Source organism: Dermacentor albipictus, chromosome 3, assembly GCF_038994185.2.
Source record: "Dermacentor albipictus isolate Rhodes 1998 colony chromosome 3, USDA_Dalb.pri_finalv2, whole genome shotgun sequence".
In the NCBI taxonomy this organism is placed as follows: domain Eukaryota; kingdom Metazoa; phylum Arthropoda; class Arachnida; order Ixodida; family Ixodidae; genus Dermacentor; species Dermacentor albipictus.
The window spans coordinates 154314457-154331843 of record NC_091823.1 but is presented as its reverse complement, the minus strand read 5'-3'; the positions used below and the strand labels follow the sequence as shown (position 1 = coordinate 154331843).

The 17387-nt window shown below is 46.8% G+C and overlaps 1 protein-coding gene across 2 annotated transcripts in view; it reads right to left on the bottom strand.

The window, feature by feature from the left end:
• The window catches only part of LOC135920025 (luciferin 4-monooxygenase-like), a 125262-nt gene that overhangs the window by 64627 nt on the left and 43248 nt on the right, over nt 1-17387 (bottom strand). For both annotated transcript variants that reach the window (XM_065454091.2, XM_070534798.1), the window contains exon 4: nt 5488-5656. In XM_065454091.2, the coding sequence (XP_065310163.2) occupies nt 5488-5656 (169 nt within the window). The remainder of the gene's footprint in view (nt 1-5487; nt 5657-17387) is intronic.

Below are 17387 nucleotides of genomic sequence, written 5' to 3'. Positions count from 1 at the left end.
AGACGGCCTCAGGAAAACTAAGGGACTTTTTGAGCAGACTGGTCAGATGTAGGGCAATGGTTTCAACGTCTATCAAAAATCCACCAAAATTTGAACAGAGGCCGAACAAATGCGGGTATTTCAGGAAAGATGAAACAGATGAAAATCTTAGGACAGCACAAGTTAAATGTAGAGATAACGTAAAGATGAAAAGCCACAACGTACGTTGTCCGGGTTTGGGACCAAAGTTTGAGACTGATAAATTGACTGTGAAAAAGAGCTCCGCAGAAACCCAATAGCACAAAATAAGGGGATAATGTCGGCATGTTTTCAAGAGAGGTACAGTATGTCCCATAGCCTACGCCAGCGTTCCGCAACTATCGGGTGACTACGCATATAAGCGATACGTTGGAAGGGTGACAAAATTGTGAAACTGATAAATGCACTGTTAAAAAGAGCTCCGCAGAAACCCAATAGCACGAAATGAGGCGATAATGTCGGCATGTTTCCAAGAGAGGTACAGTATGTCCCATAGCCAACGCCAGCGCTCCGCAATTATTGGGTGACAACGCATATAAGCGAGACACTTATATGCGTAGTCACCCGACTACGTGAGCCCGATAGGGTGAGCCTTAAAAGGTGAGCCCTTACCGGGTTTGACATGGGTCTGAAATTTATGACGCGGACTCCATCAGGTTAAGTACAATGCACTCTATGGTGTTTTCCTTCGAAGGCCGATACCAATTTCTGTTCAATGAGGATGCAGACAAATCGTCTTATGTGACAACTGTCACCTTCCTCGAACGGACAGCAGTCCTTAATGATGTCCTAGACAGTCTCAAACCCTTCGAATGAAAGTATTTGGGAGAAGTTGTGCGGGAATCGTTTCAGTAGGTGAGCACCCTTTTTACCGCTCGATACCTACTAGTCTGGATTGCGGGCACATTTTCAAGGACGAACGGCAACATGGTACAAACAAAAGGGAACAAAGAAGAAACAAATCCTGCATGTATTCCTGCACAATAATCTTCCACGCTGGTCATCTTTCATGTACGAGAATAACCATGACAGGGCATTGCTTTGACAACTAAATGCAAGTATTATATACGTCATGTCTAAAGGTACACCTGGAGCAGTCATCAGTGAATGTAGCAGGATTCTGTGGGAAGCTTAAGCCATAGCATGCTAAAGGACGATTACAAATAAACAGCTCGCACAACTATTGCGTAGTACCTTAGCGCGAATGTACAAAGCAAACTTGTTCATGCGTCCATCTTGATACCTAAGCACATCTTTTCTCGATTTGGAGCTACTGCAGTAGCCTAACAGTGCGGAAAAGAAAATTGCTAGGGAAATACTAGGTAGTACATTAGCGAAACTGATAGGAGAAAAACTAAATCCATTCAATGCGGCATCAATCGGACATGCTGCGTGACGTTGAGAACGCTTCAGGTCGGGCGTCCTACCTAAATACACGGAAATTGAGAAATCGTATTTCCCCGCAATCACAGCACCAAATTTGATTAGCTAGTGTATCATATCGGGTATCCATACTTGCCTGCTATCAGCAGCCGGTTCATTGCAACGTGCTCACGTGTGACTCACCCTCTCCCCTGTTAACTCCTACCTTCTCTCCCCACTGCACTATAAATGTATGAACCGCAATAAATGTGCGTGCATTGTTTCCTGAGTTCGCACCGCTCATGCTCACGATACATGGTGTCAGAAGTGGGATAGGCACCCTCGTCCGTGAGCAGCAGGGCGATCGCAACTACAACGCAAGAATGGACAGCATCAGACCACCGGAGCGACTGGGGATCAACGGAGACGGCGGTAAGAGCTGGAGCATCTTCAAACAAAACTTTGAAATTTTTTGGCAAGCAACGTCGTGCACCGAAAAGCCAAGATCCAGCGCAGTGAAAACAGCACAGTTACTCTGCCTGGCGGGTGAAGACGCTGTGGAAGTCTTCAATAATTTTACTTTTTCCGCGGGAGAGAGCAATTGGGGACATGCCTCCCAGAGTTCAGCGTTTCTTTTTGTGACTACCAGAATACAACTACACACTAACATACGTTCCAGGCAAACAGATGGACCTCGCCGATATGCTGTCAAGGCCACCGATCCCAAGGTCACGATCCCAAGGTCAAGGTCACCTATCCAAGGGGGACACGGATGACGTTGAAGTGCACGCCATCAAGATGCTCTCGACAACCGTGAGTGAAAGATTTCGGCGGATCCTTATCTGCAGGTTGTTGTAGAACCCATTTCGACAGGCAAGCCCATAGAAGGTTGCCTAAAGTCTGTTGCATCGGAGCAGTCATTGGTAAACGGCATACTCATGAAAGGCACTAAAGTGATAATTCCCACCAGCATGCGTGCTGAGCCATTAAAGCGGATTCATGCAGGACATCTTGGTATCGCTAAGAGCAAAGCAAGAGCTAGGCAACTCGTTTACTTGCCCGGGATAAATTCTGACATGGAAGCATGGCACCAGAAATGTGGAATCTGCAGAAAGTACGCTTACAGTGAGCCCGCAGGACCATTAATGCTTCGTTCAACACCGACCCAAGCCTGGCAGCGACTTGGTGTCGATATATTTCAATACGGAGGAAAGTATTATTTGTGCGCTTATGACGCGATGTCAAACTTTCCAGACGTCGAGAAGTTGTCCGATCTCAGTGCGTGTACTGTCATCGAAAGACTTAGCGCAATGTTTTCAAGATATGGCATAGCATCAGAAGTTTGCACCGATAACGGACCGCAGTTTTCTTCCCGCGAGTTTGCACGCTTTTCAAAACTGTATGACTTTAAGCACGTGACATCTAGCCCACAATTTACGCGCTCCAATGGCCTTATGGAAAAGGGCGAACAAGTGATCAAAAGGATTCTTAAAAAGACAAGCGAAGGAAATGAGAATTTTTGGCTTGGCGTATTAAATTAAAGAACAAGTCCTTTAGAAGACGGCCGGTCGCCTGGAGAGCTGCTTCAAGGAAGGAGCCTTCGCACCCGCTTGCCGGACTTCCGCCCGCAGCCGATCACACAGGTCAGCAAGCACAAGTAGTCACGACACTACTGCCGGAACTTGCCACCCCTTGAAGAAGGTGATGTCGTGCGCATAAGAGGTTCCTCATGGGCAAGAAAAGGTCAGGTGATCGCACCGGCCGGACCACGGTCCTACCTAGTTCGAGCCGATGACAGCGTTCTGCGGCGCGACCGACAGCACTTGCTCGTTACCAGGGAGCGATTAGCTTCATGCTCATCGGATGAGAGCAACTCTGCTGAGAACCAACCACCTGAGAACCAACCAACCGAAACCCAGCATGCCCCATCATCGCCACAGGACCCTGCAGTCACTGGTGCGATGGCACAACCTCCACTGCTGCCGGTGCCTCCACTGCCAAGGCGGTCCACGCGACCCACAAGGCCACCCATGCGGTTAGCCTACAACATGGACTTTCAACAAATTACCGATGGCCAATGACGAACATTAAAAGGGGGGGGGGGGAATGTATCATATCGGGTATCGCTACTTGCCTGCTATCAGCAGCCGGTTCAGTGCAACATGCTCCCTTACCCTCTTCCCTGTTTACTCCTACCTTCTCTCCCCACAGCCCTATAAATGTATGAACCGCAATAAATGTGCGTGCATTGTTTCCTGAGTTCGCGCCGTTCATCGTCACGATACAGCTTGGTTGTATTTAAATAAAAAAAATTATAATGTAGTTATTGTTAGCTGTGAATTTTTTTAGGTCGTGAGTTGTTTGATAAAAAAGGGAGAGAATCGCATATATTCAGAAAACGAGACTAGCGGTGTCTTAGCAATGAAAAAGGATATCGCACTTTCGTGAATTACTCCTAAAAGTGCATCTAAAGCGGCTATAATTGTTCTATTATAAATGTCCCTCAAAAAATGAAATTAATTTCGGAGTAGAATTCTTGTGAAGCCATTGTAAACAATGTAACAAATTCACGTAAGATCTGAATCAACATACCACATTTGTCCGCTTTGGATGCTCTGGTGGATGCAGTTTATACAACTGCGATATCTATTCTAGGTGCAGATCTGCGAATTTGTAAGCATCATGCTTCTTTCTTTTTCAAACTTAACATTTTTCTTTGTAGAACATCCAAAACTAATCTGAAATTCCGCTTCCAAGATTCGCTAGAATGTAATTTAAATTTAAATGCAACAAATTTTATTAATATTGGCCGGTGCTTATTTCAGAAACGTGGTCCTGCGTTTTACATGTATTTGAATAGGTGAAATCGCAGTTGGGCCCGAACTAAAGCTGCCGCGAAGGGCGTCCGACAATTATCCTAGCCTGTTAATTCCTCTGCACTAAATAAAATACGTAGAAACAAAAAGCCGTGGCTGCCTTTCGGGAAATCTATGAAAAACACTGTACAATCACCGGGTTTTCCTTGTCGCGACTACACGTTCTTAGGATGAAACGTAATTTCCGGCCGACGAGCGGTCACTCATAATCAAAATCACTGATACTGCCGGCAGGACAAGCGTTGTGGGAAAGTTGAATGAACAGGGTTAGCGTTATTTTCATTTATTTTTCTTTGGTTGACGTGATCACATGTCACCGTGGGAAGTTTTAAAAGCTTAAGGTCATTAAGCCACGTGTTGGGAGTCCCACGAACTAAACACTGATGTACGAAAAATCTAGCTACGCCCCTTACCACCATGTAGATTCACAGAGTACCACCAATAAAGCTGGCACCATCAGTCGACCGGTACCAAAGCAGGGCAGGTTGGTTTTTACCTTTCGGTTAGACTGCACTCTCTCGGCATAGGCTCAAGAAAGTGGTTTAGACAGTCACAAGTTATCTAAGTTTCGTAAAGAATGCTAAACGAATTAGAAGGTAAATAATGCTCCTGTAGCAGTGTGATACTGTCCGTTGACTTGGAGTCAATGTGTGCTCGTAGCGCTAAGCGATCGCCTCCTTAGCACTTCGGTAAAATTGCTATTCGTGAACTTTTAGGATAAAATAAGAATTCCAGAAAATAGGTGGGGCTTAGTTAGTTTTCTTCCATGTGTGTTTTAAACAAATTACATGCTAACCTATGACACACTCCTTTTATTTTTCCATAATGCGCACAAATACCCACTACCAGTCAGGTCCACCAAATCGATGTTGTTCTGCTACTGAACCCTCTCCACAAAATCTTTCTCATTTGAGTGTACCTGCATACATATATGTGCTTCACTTCTCAAGAGGTTTACTTCTGAATTGTGTTCGAAAAATTCAGTACAAAAAAAATATGCCAATGCTTGAACAACAGCGTGAAAATGCTCCAATGCCAGAGAACATAAGCGCAAAGCTTTGAACAGTCGTCGCATTTCCTGCGTCTTTTCGGAAGTGTGGAGATGACAACTTACTAAACATTTACTTTACAGAAGTATCATTGGGTATTCTTCAATGGCAAGATTACCGAGCCGCATAAAGAGACTTTTCTAATTCCGCTAACAACAAGTGCACTTCAAAAACGTGGTTACCTTGTACTTGATGACTGTGTCCAGGATTTCCGTAGGGGTCAGCTTGTCTGATACAAGAGCGCAACAAGCTCCCTCCAGAATAGCCGTCATAGAGAACATCATACCCGTTATGTGGGTAATCGGTATCGAGCCCAAAAAGATGTCTCCATCACCCCATGGCATGCCTAACCTGCGTTAAAATAGGCACTGAGCAGTTATCTCACAGTGACAACCGTTTTTCAGCGAGAACTGATAACTACTCATTAGTAGGAAATGCTTCGGATAAGCAGCCATCTCAATTGTAGCAAATGGAATGGGCTAAATTGTAGTGAAATATCTGGAGTGAAAAGCGCGAACGTTTAACAGTGAGACTCCAGCACGGTGTCGCTTACGGGATAGTGCTTTCTTCGGTACCTCCTATGTATGTCAGAGATGTAAGTGTTGGAACGCCCTATTACATGAGGACCATAATTTCTCTACGAAATGCGAAGCAGTTTTTTGGGGGCTTCAATGCCATGATAGTGAATGTTGTTCAACGCGCGAACTTATTTTACGCCCCATATTATGCTGTATATATATATATATATATATATATATATATATATATATATATATATATATATATATATATATATATATTGTTACAAGCACGGGGAAGAGGGGTTTATTTAGGCGTGCGACAGCCAGAACGGCAGGCTCAGAACAATAGGCATGGCCGCTGCACAGTCTTCGTTTCCCTCTTCCCTTCTCTTCTTGATCCCCGTGTCCCTTTTACGCGCTTGGAGGCAACATACCTCTCCTCGCAGACAAAGCCCACTGGGCACGTCAACTAGCTTGTCGTGGCGTGCATGATTTCAATCGTGCCACATGCGCGACTTGTGTCCTAGCAGAACTTCGACCAGTGTTCGTGAGGTGCGCGAGAGTATAGTTCACTTCGCTGACTTTGTCGATGACAATATACAGTCCATCGTAGTTTGCCAGCAGCTTTTGGCACAAACTGGGCTTCTTTGTGGGAGTCCAAAGCCAAACGAGATCACCAGGGTGATAGGTAACAGGGTGATGTCGTGCGTTGTAGTGGGCTTTGGAGTTCCCTTGTGATGCCAAAGTCCGCAGACACGCAAGTCTCCGAGCCTCTTCAGCGAGGCATAGCTTATCGGTCACCGTAGGATTGTCGTGATGGTAAAAAGGGAGGTCAGTGTCGAGCGTCTACCGGGGCGGGCGAGCATATATAAGGAAGAAGGGGCTGTAGCCGGTTGTCGCGTGCTTGGCGGTGTTGTAGGCGTAAGTAATAAACGGTAGAACTTCATCCCAATTCTTGTGATCGGACGCAACATACATGGAAAGCATATTTGTGATAGTTCGATTAGTGCGCTCAGTGAGGCCGTTCGTTTGCGGATGATGTCGAGTGCCTGAGGTGCGAGTTACATAAACGCACAAGCTCTTCCACGATATCCGCCGTGAATTGACGTCTCCGGTCACTTATGATAATACCAGGCGGTCCATGTCGTAGAAGAATAGCGTTATATGACCTTATATGACCTTGTAAAAGGGCCTAACAGATCAATTCCAACTTGCTGAAAGGGTGAGCTGGGAGGCGGCACAGGTTGAAGGAGACCAGATGGGGCAGTGGTTGGGCGCTACCGACGTTGGCACTGTATGCAGCTGGCGACATACAACTCAACCGAATGTCGCATCCAGGGCCAGTAAAAGCTTTCTTGAATGCGATAAAGGGTGCGTACAGTGCCTAAGTGGCGGGAGGTAGGGCCATCGTGCATAGCCTGAAGTATTGCTGGCCAGAGACGCTCCGGCACCACTAGAAAGAAGCGTGTACCCGTGCTTGAGCAGTTACTTTTTTTCAGGAGCGCTTCTCGTAGACAGTAGCTGCTTGTTGCACTTGAATGGGCAGAAGTGAAGAGTGGCTCCATTTTGGTGTCTGTCCGTTGTTCTGCTTCGAATGCATCGATACCTGGAAAAGCGGATGTCAGGGAAGCGACGAGATGATCAAAATTGTCTGCGTCGCATTCCGTCGTGGTAAGCGGCATACGGGAAAGGCAGTCTGTGTCAGCATGTTTTCCGCCACTCTTGTAGGAAACAGTGAATTTATATTACTGTAACCTCAAAGCCCAGCGCGCAAGGCAGCCACAAGGGTCGCGAAGTCTCACGAGCCAGCACAGGGAATGGTGGTCTGTGACGACTAGGAATGGGCGTCCATACAAGTACGCGCGAAATCGCTGAACTGCAAGGATTACAGCGAGGCATTCTTGCTCTTTTACCGTGTAATTTCGTTCAGGTTTGCTTAATGAGCGGCTTGCATAAGCAATCACGTGCTGATGGTCGTCATAACGTTGGACCAAGACGGCACCCAGACCGACGCCACTAGCATCTGTGTGGATTTCTCTCGGCGCAGTAGGATTGAAGTGGCGAAGGATAGCTCGGGAGGTCAGAAGGAACTTCAACTGACGAAATGCAGACTCGCACTCGGGGGACCCACTCAAACCGTGCGTCTTTATGTAGTAGACTTGTCAGAGGATAAGCGACGTCAGCAAAACCAGGAATAAATCGGCGAAAGTAAGAGCAAAAACCCAGAAAACTACGAAGTTGCTTCGCTGACTGCGGTGACATTAAATGCCTCAACAGCAGCCATCTTGAGTGGATCAGGCCGGATACCGCCTTTGTCAACCAGGTGGCCTAGCACAAGGGCTTGACGGTCACCAAAGTTACATTCCTTGGAGTTCAGAACCAGGCCGGCGTTTTTGATGCAGTCGAGGACAATATCCAGGCGTGTATTGTGCTCATTGAATGTGCGCCAGAATATAACAACGTCGTCAAGATAGCACATAGAGATGTTCCATTTTAACCCACGCAGAATGGTGTACATGAACTTTTCAAAGGTTGCTGGAGCATTGCACAACCCAAATGGCATAACATTGAATTCGAATAATTCATCCGGGGTTATGAAGGCCGTTTTCTTCTTGTCTGCTGGGTGTATCGGGATTTGCCGATATCCTGAGCGCAGGTCCACTGAAGAAAAATAAGAGGCCGAATGAAGGCAATCAATTGCATCATCAATTCGGGGCAGCGGGTAGACATCCTTCTTAGTCACGGCGTTCATTCTTCGATAACCGACGCAAAATCTCGAGTTACCGTCTTTCTTTCTGACGAGTATGACCGGAATTGCCCAAGTACTCGAGGACTCTTGTCTTATTCTATTTTTCATCATGTCGCTCACTTGTTCCCTGATTATCTTGCACTCGTTAGGCGACACGCGATAAGGCTTTTGCCTGATCGGGGGCGCAGATACCGTATCGATAGTATGGCGTGTTCATGTCTCGGGAATCTAGAACGCTTTGTCCGGCTGCGCAAAGTCAAACACTGACAGATGTTTAGAAACCGTATCCACCAAGGTGTGGCACTACCTTGTGCTGAGGGACTTGCTTATCATAGACAGAAGCCTTTTATCTGAGACGTGGCGAAGGTCAGCAGGTTCACACGGCGGGTCTGTTAGTACGGCTACGGACGAAGTCGTGTATTCTGTAAAGTAGGCGAGTTTCAAGCCGTCTGGAAGCAGGACGGGTTCTGCCGAGCAGTTGGCCGTCCACAAGCCAGCACGCCCGTTGCCGATGGATACCACACAATGAGGGACAAAAACGTTCTTCTTCAGACAATTTAGATGCATTGGCTCTACGGAGGCATCGAAACTGTCTGGAACTTCACCGCGACATACAACCGGCACGCACACAGAGGTGGGTGCAGGCACAGCAGTATCTGCAGACAGACGCAGTTCACCTTGACTGCAAATTTCCTCTAAGAGCCCGGACGAAAGATGGCCATCGACGCAAACTTCCCCCGCGCGACAATCAACGGTCGCACCACACTGCCGCAAAAAGTCGATGCCCAAAATCACGACGTGCGTCGATCGGGGTGGAACCAGAAACTCCATCGCGAAAAATCTACCAGCGAATGATATATATATATATATATATATATATATATATATATATATATATATATATATATATATATATTGTTACGCGAAGGCTATGTCAGTAATACCAGAAACTATTGACAGGTTATCTTAACAACAGCGGTTGCGGCGTTGGCCGCTTAGATTCACAGTGCTAGGCCAGTTTGTTCTTCCTTGTGATGGCCCCCACGCTCCTCGCTCAAACAATCAAATACCTCACGCGTGTAGCATAATCCTCTGGCCGCAGAAGCGACGTCCCGCAGCGTCTGAATGTCATCACTGGGAGGGTGATACTGCTTCAGTCGTGTAAGGTGTACGATATTACTGGATTGGGAAACAGATGGGGGGCAGGGGCGATCTGATAGGTAATGGGAGTCCCGGCACGAAGCACTCGTTATGGGCCTGTGTAACTAGACAGCAGTTTTTCTGACATGCTCATCTGACGCGATGTAGACCATAGAAGCACCAAGGAACCAAGCGGGCCGTCCACGTTTCATGGTCGCCGGTAGTGCAAACGCCTTTGCCTCTCGTGATTTCAGAAGATTATCAAGGGCAATTTCCCTTGCCTGGGCACTGCGGGCGATGACATCAAGTGCATATTCACTTGTCGGTGCCGCGCGAACAAGGAGGGTTGTGTCGATGGGCAGTGCTGGTAATCGGCCGAACAGAAGGAATAATATGGAATACCCGCTGTGTCGTGGCGTGAAGAATTATAAGCAAATGTTAAAAACGCTATAGTGAGGTCCCAGTCAGTGTTGTCTGAGGAGACATATTTCGCGAGCATATGTGTGAGAGTGCGATTGAGACGCTCCATGAGGCCAGTTATATGCGGATGTAATAACCTGGATAGCTTGGGCCTGGTGGCGCAGAACTGCAGGATGTCCGCGATAACCTTTGAGAGAAATGTCCGGCCACGGTCTGTGAGAAATTGCCGTGGAGCTTCATGTAATAAAATCACGTCGCGTAGAAGATGATGGTGATGAAGACGTTTTGTTTAAAGGAAAAGGGAAGGAAGTTAGGAGAAGGGTGGTCGGGTTCATATTTCGGAATTCCGTTGGCTAAGGCCGCCGCCCTAGCTCTTTCAACCAGGACACGCTTTTTCTCGAGGGTTGAGCTGGACAGGGCTGCCTCCCATCCTTCTCACGTTGGGTGTTCTATAGTTTCTAAGGAAGTATTAGCCTGGCAGACCCATACCATGTGGAATAGAATCGGCGACATCTGTAGCGCAGCTTGTAGGAAGCCCTCTGGCGATGGTCTAGCGCGTGCCCCATTTCGTGGCCACCGCGATCCACTTGTTCCCAGAAGTAGAAAGAGGAAAAGACCAAGTAAGTCCAAGGAAACCCGAAAGAATGGTTCTGCGGGAATTAGGAGCGGTTGAAGGTACGCAACAGGGAACGTCGATAGTGTCTTGCGTCCCTGCCATTTCTCACAAGCAGCTACGTATCTTCGTACGGAGCGAGCAAGCCCTGCCCAAAAGAAGCGTTGGTGGATGCGGTCGTAGATACGTGACAAACCCAGGTGACCGCCAGTGGGGAGGTCGTAAAGCTCATGGAGAGCAGTCGCGCGAAGGTGCTTAGAAATCACAAGGAGTAATGCAGGGCCGTCGGGATGAAGGTTGTGGCGGTAGAGTACGCCATCTTGAAGTGTGAACAAGCGAAGGGAACTGTCGGCAAGTGAACGATTCCAGGCGGTCAATGATGATACGCAAGGACGGGTGACGGCGCTGCTCGTTGGCGACATTGAGCAGTGGAAATATAGAGAGAACGCAGGCGTCGGTGTCAGTATCAGACGTAGAGGTCACATCTTCGACTGGGTTGACGTCCCGAATTTTAAGTCACTGTGTAGAGATATTTTTTTAGTCGGAAGTCCCAACGACCGAGCCAGCCAGTAGGATTCTTGAGCGACGAAAGCCAACAGTGCGCATGATGGTCTGTTATTACTGCGAAGGGCTTGTCATATAAATATTGGCGGAACCTTGAAACAGCCCAGTTGGGAGCAAGACATTCACGCTTGGTAATCGAATAGTTGCGCTCTGCAGTTGTAAGGAGCCGGCAAGTGTTGATATAACGCGGTCGTGGGTGTGTTGGTGTTTCGATAAGACTGCGCCGATCCCATAACCACTGACATTGGTTCAGACCTATGTAAGTGCGGACGACTCAAAGTGGGTAAAGCCCGGTGCATTAGTGAGAATCGTGACAAGGCGTGAAAATGCGGCAACCTGAAGGGAACGCAAACGTAAAAGGTGCGTCTTCAAAATTTCAGTGAGTGGTGGAGCGATTGCTGCGAAATCTTGCACGAACAGTCGGAAATAAGAACAGAGCCCCACAAACTCCGCACGTTTTTGACAGGCTGAGATATAGGAAAAGCCGTTACTGCTCGAGCCTTCTCCGCAACCTACTCCGGAAGCATCGAGGAGATGGCCTAGCACTGTAATCTGTCTGCACCCGAAGTGGCACTTCGATTAGTTTAAGTGGAGCCCACACCTTTCAGGAGACGTCAAGGATAGCTGCAACGAGCTGAAGGTGCGTCTCTAATGTAGGAGAAAACAAAAGGACGTCGTCGAGGTAACAAAGGTAAGTTGACCATTTGGAACCTTGCAGCAGAGCGACGTTCGAACGGCATAATCTAGAATTGGTAGAGGCCATCGGGAGTGACGAAAGCGCTCTTTTCCTGGTCTTGCTCGTCGACTGAAATCTGTCAATAACGAGAGCGAAGGTCCGTGGATCGAAAGCTTTCGGCACCGTGAATAGAATCAAGAGCGTCGTCGATCAGTGGTAAATGTTAAACGTCCTTTTTTGTAGTTTGGTTTAGGTGACCGTAATGAACTCAGAAACGCCACGTGCCATTTTTCTTTTTGACGAGCACCACCGGGGCCGCCCAAGGACTCGGTGAGAGCGCAACGATGCCTCTGGCGAGCATCTTCTTTACTTCCTGCTGAATAACTTGCCGCTCTGCCATAGACACGCGATATGGTGGGCGGTGAATGGGAACGGAACAGCATCACCAGTGTTTATCCGATGCGCAACAAGGGACGTCTGAGCAAGTGGTGGATTGTCATTGTCAAATATTTCGCGGCAGGGCAAGCAAAAGGCAATATAGGGCGGCTGCGTGGTCAGGTGCGAGGTCTGTAGGGACCATGGGACGTAATGAGCCGTCGATGTTCAAGGCATCCTGCGGGTAATCAGAAGGATATGGAGACGCGTCGGCTGCAAAAGCAGTGACGTGGTTTCCTTTTTTTTATTTTTACACGCAAGTCTTATTCAAGTAAGTTCGATTTCAGCGAAAACATATCGTGTACTTCGGCGCGTTCAATACATTGTGCGTGCGTGAGATTCAGGAAGCAAGAAGCTAGGACGACGGAGAATTGATACTATATTCTTTAACATATGATCCGCAAAGGGCGGACAAATTAGCGGATCTCTCAGGCATGTAGGTCTCTCTGGAGCGTACTCATCCATTACAAGTTAGCCTTGCTGCCGGTGGTATTATCTTACTGAGCTATGCCGAGTGCTCGGTGGTGGTAGTGTTCAGTTCAAATCCCCGCCCCCCCCCCCCCTCCTGTCTTTTTTTTTACATTCTCCAGTGCACTACATCTGCAGGCCTGGAGTGACGCACGACAACGGAGAAAGATGCTGAGAGTGAGTGGGGCTATACTAATCCAGGTACAACAAAATTAGGAAGGCCTACTAAGCTTAAACAGAGACACTCCCTCATCAGAGCAGGAATTGGCCTCCCTGGTGCAGTGTTCGGCCGCAACCTCATTAAATATATCTTCAATGAACCAATGGCCCTCAGTCTACAGCGGCTGCGGGGCACCCATACCAAGGCGGCGGTCAGACTTGCAATGCAGCAGAGGGTGCTAAGAATGTCTGAGTCCGGACAGGCCGCCAATGGAAACTGACCCTTGCAACGTTTAACACCCGAACCATCTCATCATCATCATGAGCCTGGTTACGCCCAATGCAGGACAAAGGCCTCTCCCATACTTCTCTAACTACCCCGGCCATGTACATCCAATGTGGCCATGTCGTCCCTGCAAACTTCTTAATCTCATCCGCCCACCTAACTTTCTGCCGCCCCCTGCTACGCTTTCCTTCCCTTGGAATCCAGTCCATAACCCTTATTGACAATCGGTCATCTTCCCTCCTCAATACATGTCCTGCCCATGCCCATTTCGTTTTCTTGATTTCAACTAAGATGTCATTAACTCGCGTTTGTCGCCTCACACAATCTGCCCTTCTCTTATCCCTCAACGTTACACCCATCATTCTTTTTTCCATAGCTCCTTCCTTCGTCCTCAATTTAAGTAGAATCATTGTCGTAAGCCTCCAGGTTTCTGCCCCATACGTGAGTACTGGTAAGACACAGCTGTTATACACTTTTTTCTTGAGGGATAATGGCAACCTGCTGTTCATGATTTGAGAATGCCTGGCAAACGCACCCCAGCCCATTTTTTTTTTTTCGTCGGATTATTTCAGTCTCATGATCCGGATCCGCAGTCACTACATGTCCTAAGTAGATGTATCCTCTTACCACTTCCAGTGCCTCGCTTCCTATCGTAAACTGCTGTTCTCTTCCGAGATTGTTAAGCATTACTTTAGTTTTCTGCAGATTAATTTTTAGACCCACCCTTCTGCTTTGCCTCTCCAGATCAGTGAGCGTGCATTGCAATTGGTCCTCTGAGTTACTAGGCAAGGCACTATCATCAGCGAATCGCAAGTTACTAAGGTATTCTCTATTAACTCCGATCCCCAATTCTCCCCAATCTAGGTCGCTGAATACCTCCTGTAAGCACGCTGTGAATAGCATTGTAGAGATCGTATCTCTTTGCCTGACTCCTTTCATTGTAGGAATTTTGTTGCTTTCTTTATGGAGGGCTACGGTGGCGGTGGAGCCACTATAGATATCATTCTATCTCAACCATCTCAAGTGAGGCTAACTAGCAGGACTCTTCGAAGAACTATCAGATATTGTTAGGGATATCATCGGCCTTAGTGAGATTAGAAGAAATGATGAGGCTTAACCATTGCTGAATAACGGCGATGGCCTCTGCTATAGCGGTCTCCCGGATAAGAAGTAATACGGGGGAGGATTCCTAATTCATAAGGACCCAGCGTGCAACACTGGCGACTTCTACAGCATTAATGAGAGGGTAGCAGTAGTCGTAATGAAACTCAATAAGAGCTATAGATTAAAGGTAGTGCAAAACTACGCTCCAACGTCCAATCACGAAGATGAGGAAGTAGATCAGCTTTATGAAGATGTTGAGTTAGCGATGAGAAAAGTGTAAACGCGGTACATAGTAGTAATGGGTGACTTCTATGCAAAAGTGGTGGAAAAGCAGGCGTGTGAACAGGCAATTGTAACTAAAGTATCGATCCTGGAAACGCTACAGGAGAGATGACGGTATAATTCGCAGAAAGGAATAAGCTGAGAATAATAACCACCTTTTTCAAGAAACGTAGCAACAGAAAATGGACCTGAGAAAGCCCTAATGGTGAACAAGAAATGAATTTGATTCCATACTTCCGGCCCATCCCAGCATAGTGAAGGATGTAGAAGTGATGGGTAAGGTAAAGTGCGGTTATCATAGTTTACTGGGGGCGAAGATTCCATTTTATTTGAATAGAGAAAGAGTAAAATTAGTAAAAAAAAACAGATTAACTTATAGGCAGTAGGGTTAAAAGCAGACAAATTGAGGCTGGTACTTGCAAACCAATATGCAGCCTTAACACAGAGACGTGATGATGATGACATAGAGGTAATGAATGAAATCATAACGAGGCTGGCTTCAGAGGCAGCCCTTGAAGTGGGAGGCAAGGCACCATGGCAACCAGTAGGCAAGCTCTTCCAAGTAACAAAGGTCCTAATAAAGAAACAAAAAAAAATCAACGTGTCCAACTCAAGAGATCAGATAGAATTCGCAGAAATATTAAAACTGATCAGCAAAGCAGAAATAAGCGATATTAGAAGTTACAACTTGAACGCAGCTTGAAATAAGTGAAAAGGAAACTGAAAAGGAAAAAAAAGATAGGCAGGGTAATATCATGAGCTATCTCGAAGGTATAATAAAAGCAGCAGACGAATTGCATACTCACCTGTACAGTACCTAGATGACTCAGGAGTAGTCTATTCGAAACAAGAATGAACATTATTCAGAAACTCCTCCTATAGCTAGAGATGCGGTCAGAAGGGCCTTGCAACGCATGAAACGGGGAATTGCGGAAGGATAAGATGGAATAAAAGTCGATTTAATCAAAGATGGAAGCGACATAATGCTAAGAAAACTGGCGGCCCTCTATACGAAGTGTCTATCGACTGCAAGGGTCACACGAAAACTGGAAGAACGCAAATATTATACTAATCCACAAAAAGGGAGACGTTAAAGTATTGAAAAATTATAGGCCGATTAGCTTACTCCCAGTATTATACAAAATATTTTCCACAATAATACCCAATAGAATGAAGTCAACACTGCACTTGAGTCAACCAAGGGAACAGGCTGGCTTCAGGAAGGGATACTCTACAATTAATCACATCCATGTCATTCATCAGGTTATCGAGAAATCCGCAGAGTACAATAAGCCTCTCTATATGGCTTTCATAGATTGCGAAAAACTATTTGATTCAGTAGATATACCAGCAATCATAGGGGCATCGCGTTATCAAGGAGTAAAGACCGCTTACGTAAATACCCTGCAAAATATCTACCGAGATTCCACAGCCACCCTAATTCTGCACAAAAAAAGTAGGAAGATACCCAGAAACAAAGGTATCAGACAAGCAGTCACAATCTCTCCTAAGCAGTTCCCTGCGTGGTTGGAAGAAGTATTCAAGCTAATAAACTGGGAAAGTTTGGGATTAGGGATCGACGGCGAATACCTCAGCGACGTTCTGTTTGCCGATGACATTGCTCTATTCAGCAACACTCCGTACGAGCTACAAAAAGTGATTGAGGACCCTAAAAGAGAGAGAGCAAGAGTGGGGTATAAGATCGATATGCAGAAAGCAAAGATAATGGTAAATTACCTGATAAGGGAGAGAGAGTTCAAAATTGCAAGAAAGCCTCTAGAGTCTATGTAGGGGTACGTTTGCTTAGGTCAAGTACTCGCAGGGAACCATGACCATGAGAAGGAAATTCACAGAAGACTAAAAATGGGTTGGATCGTATGCGGCAGACTTCGCGAGCCCCTGATTGGGAGCTTACCGCTATAATTGAAAAGGAAATTATACAATCAGTGCATTTTACCGGTGCTGACATATGGGGCAGGGACTTGGAAACTGACCAAGAAGCTTGAGAAGTAGTTAAGGATCGCGGAAAGGGCGATAGAACGGAGAATGCTATGCATAACCTTATGAGACAGAAAGAGAGCGGTTTGGTGAGGAGAGCGAACGGGTATAGACGATATTCAAATAGATATTTAGCGAAAAAGAATGGCGCTGGGAGGTGGTGTAATGAGCAAATTAGATGACCACTGACCATTAGGGTGGCAGAATTGGTACCAAGAGAAGGGAAGCGGAGCAGAGGACGATAGAAGACTAGGTGGTGCAACCAATATAGGGAAGTTGCGGGTGCTAGTTGGCATCGGCTGACGCAGGACAGGGGAAGTAGAGATCGCAGGGGGAGGCCGTCGTCCTACAGTGAACATAATGTAGGCTTATGCCATATATATATATATATATATATATATATATATATATATATATATATATATATATATATATATATATATATATATATACACACACACATTTGGTGGAGGTTGTGGGGTTTCCGGTTCTCGCGGTGGTTGTGTAAAGCCGTTGCGTTGTGTTGCCGGGGGCTCCGTGTCCCTCTCCTCCTTGCCTGGACGGGGTGGCAGCGGGTCATGAAACACTGTCGCTCTGCTGTCACCCCGCCCACGCGAAGGTCAACAGGCTTCGCCTATTGGCCGACATTTTGGCGGGATTCGGGCCC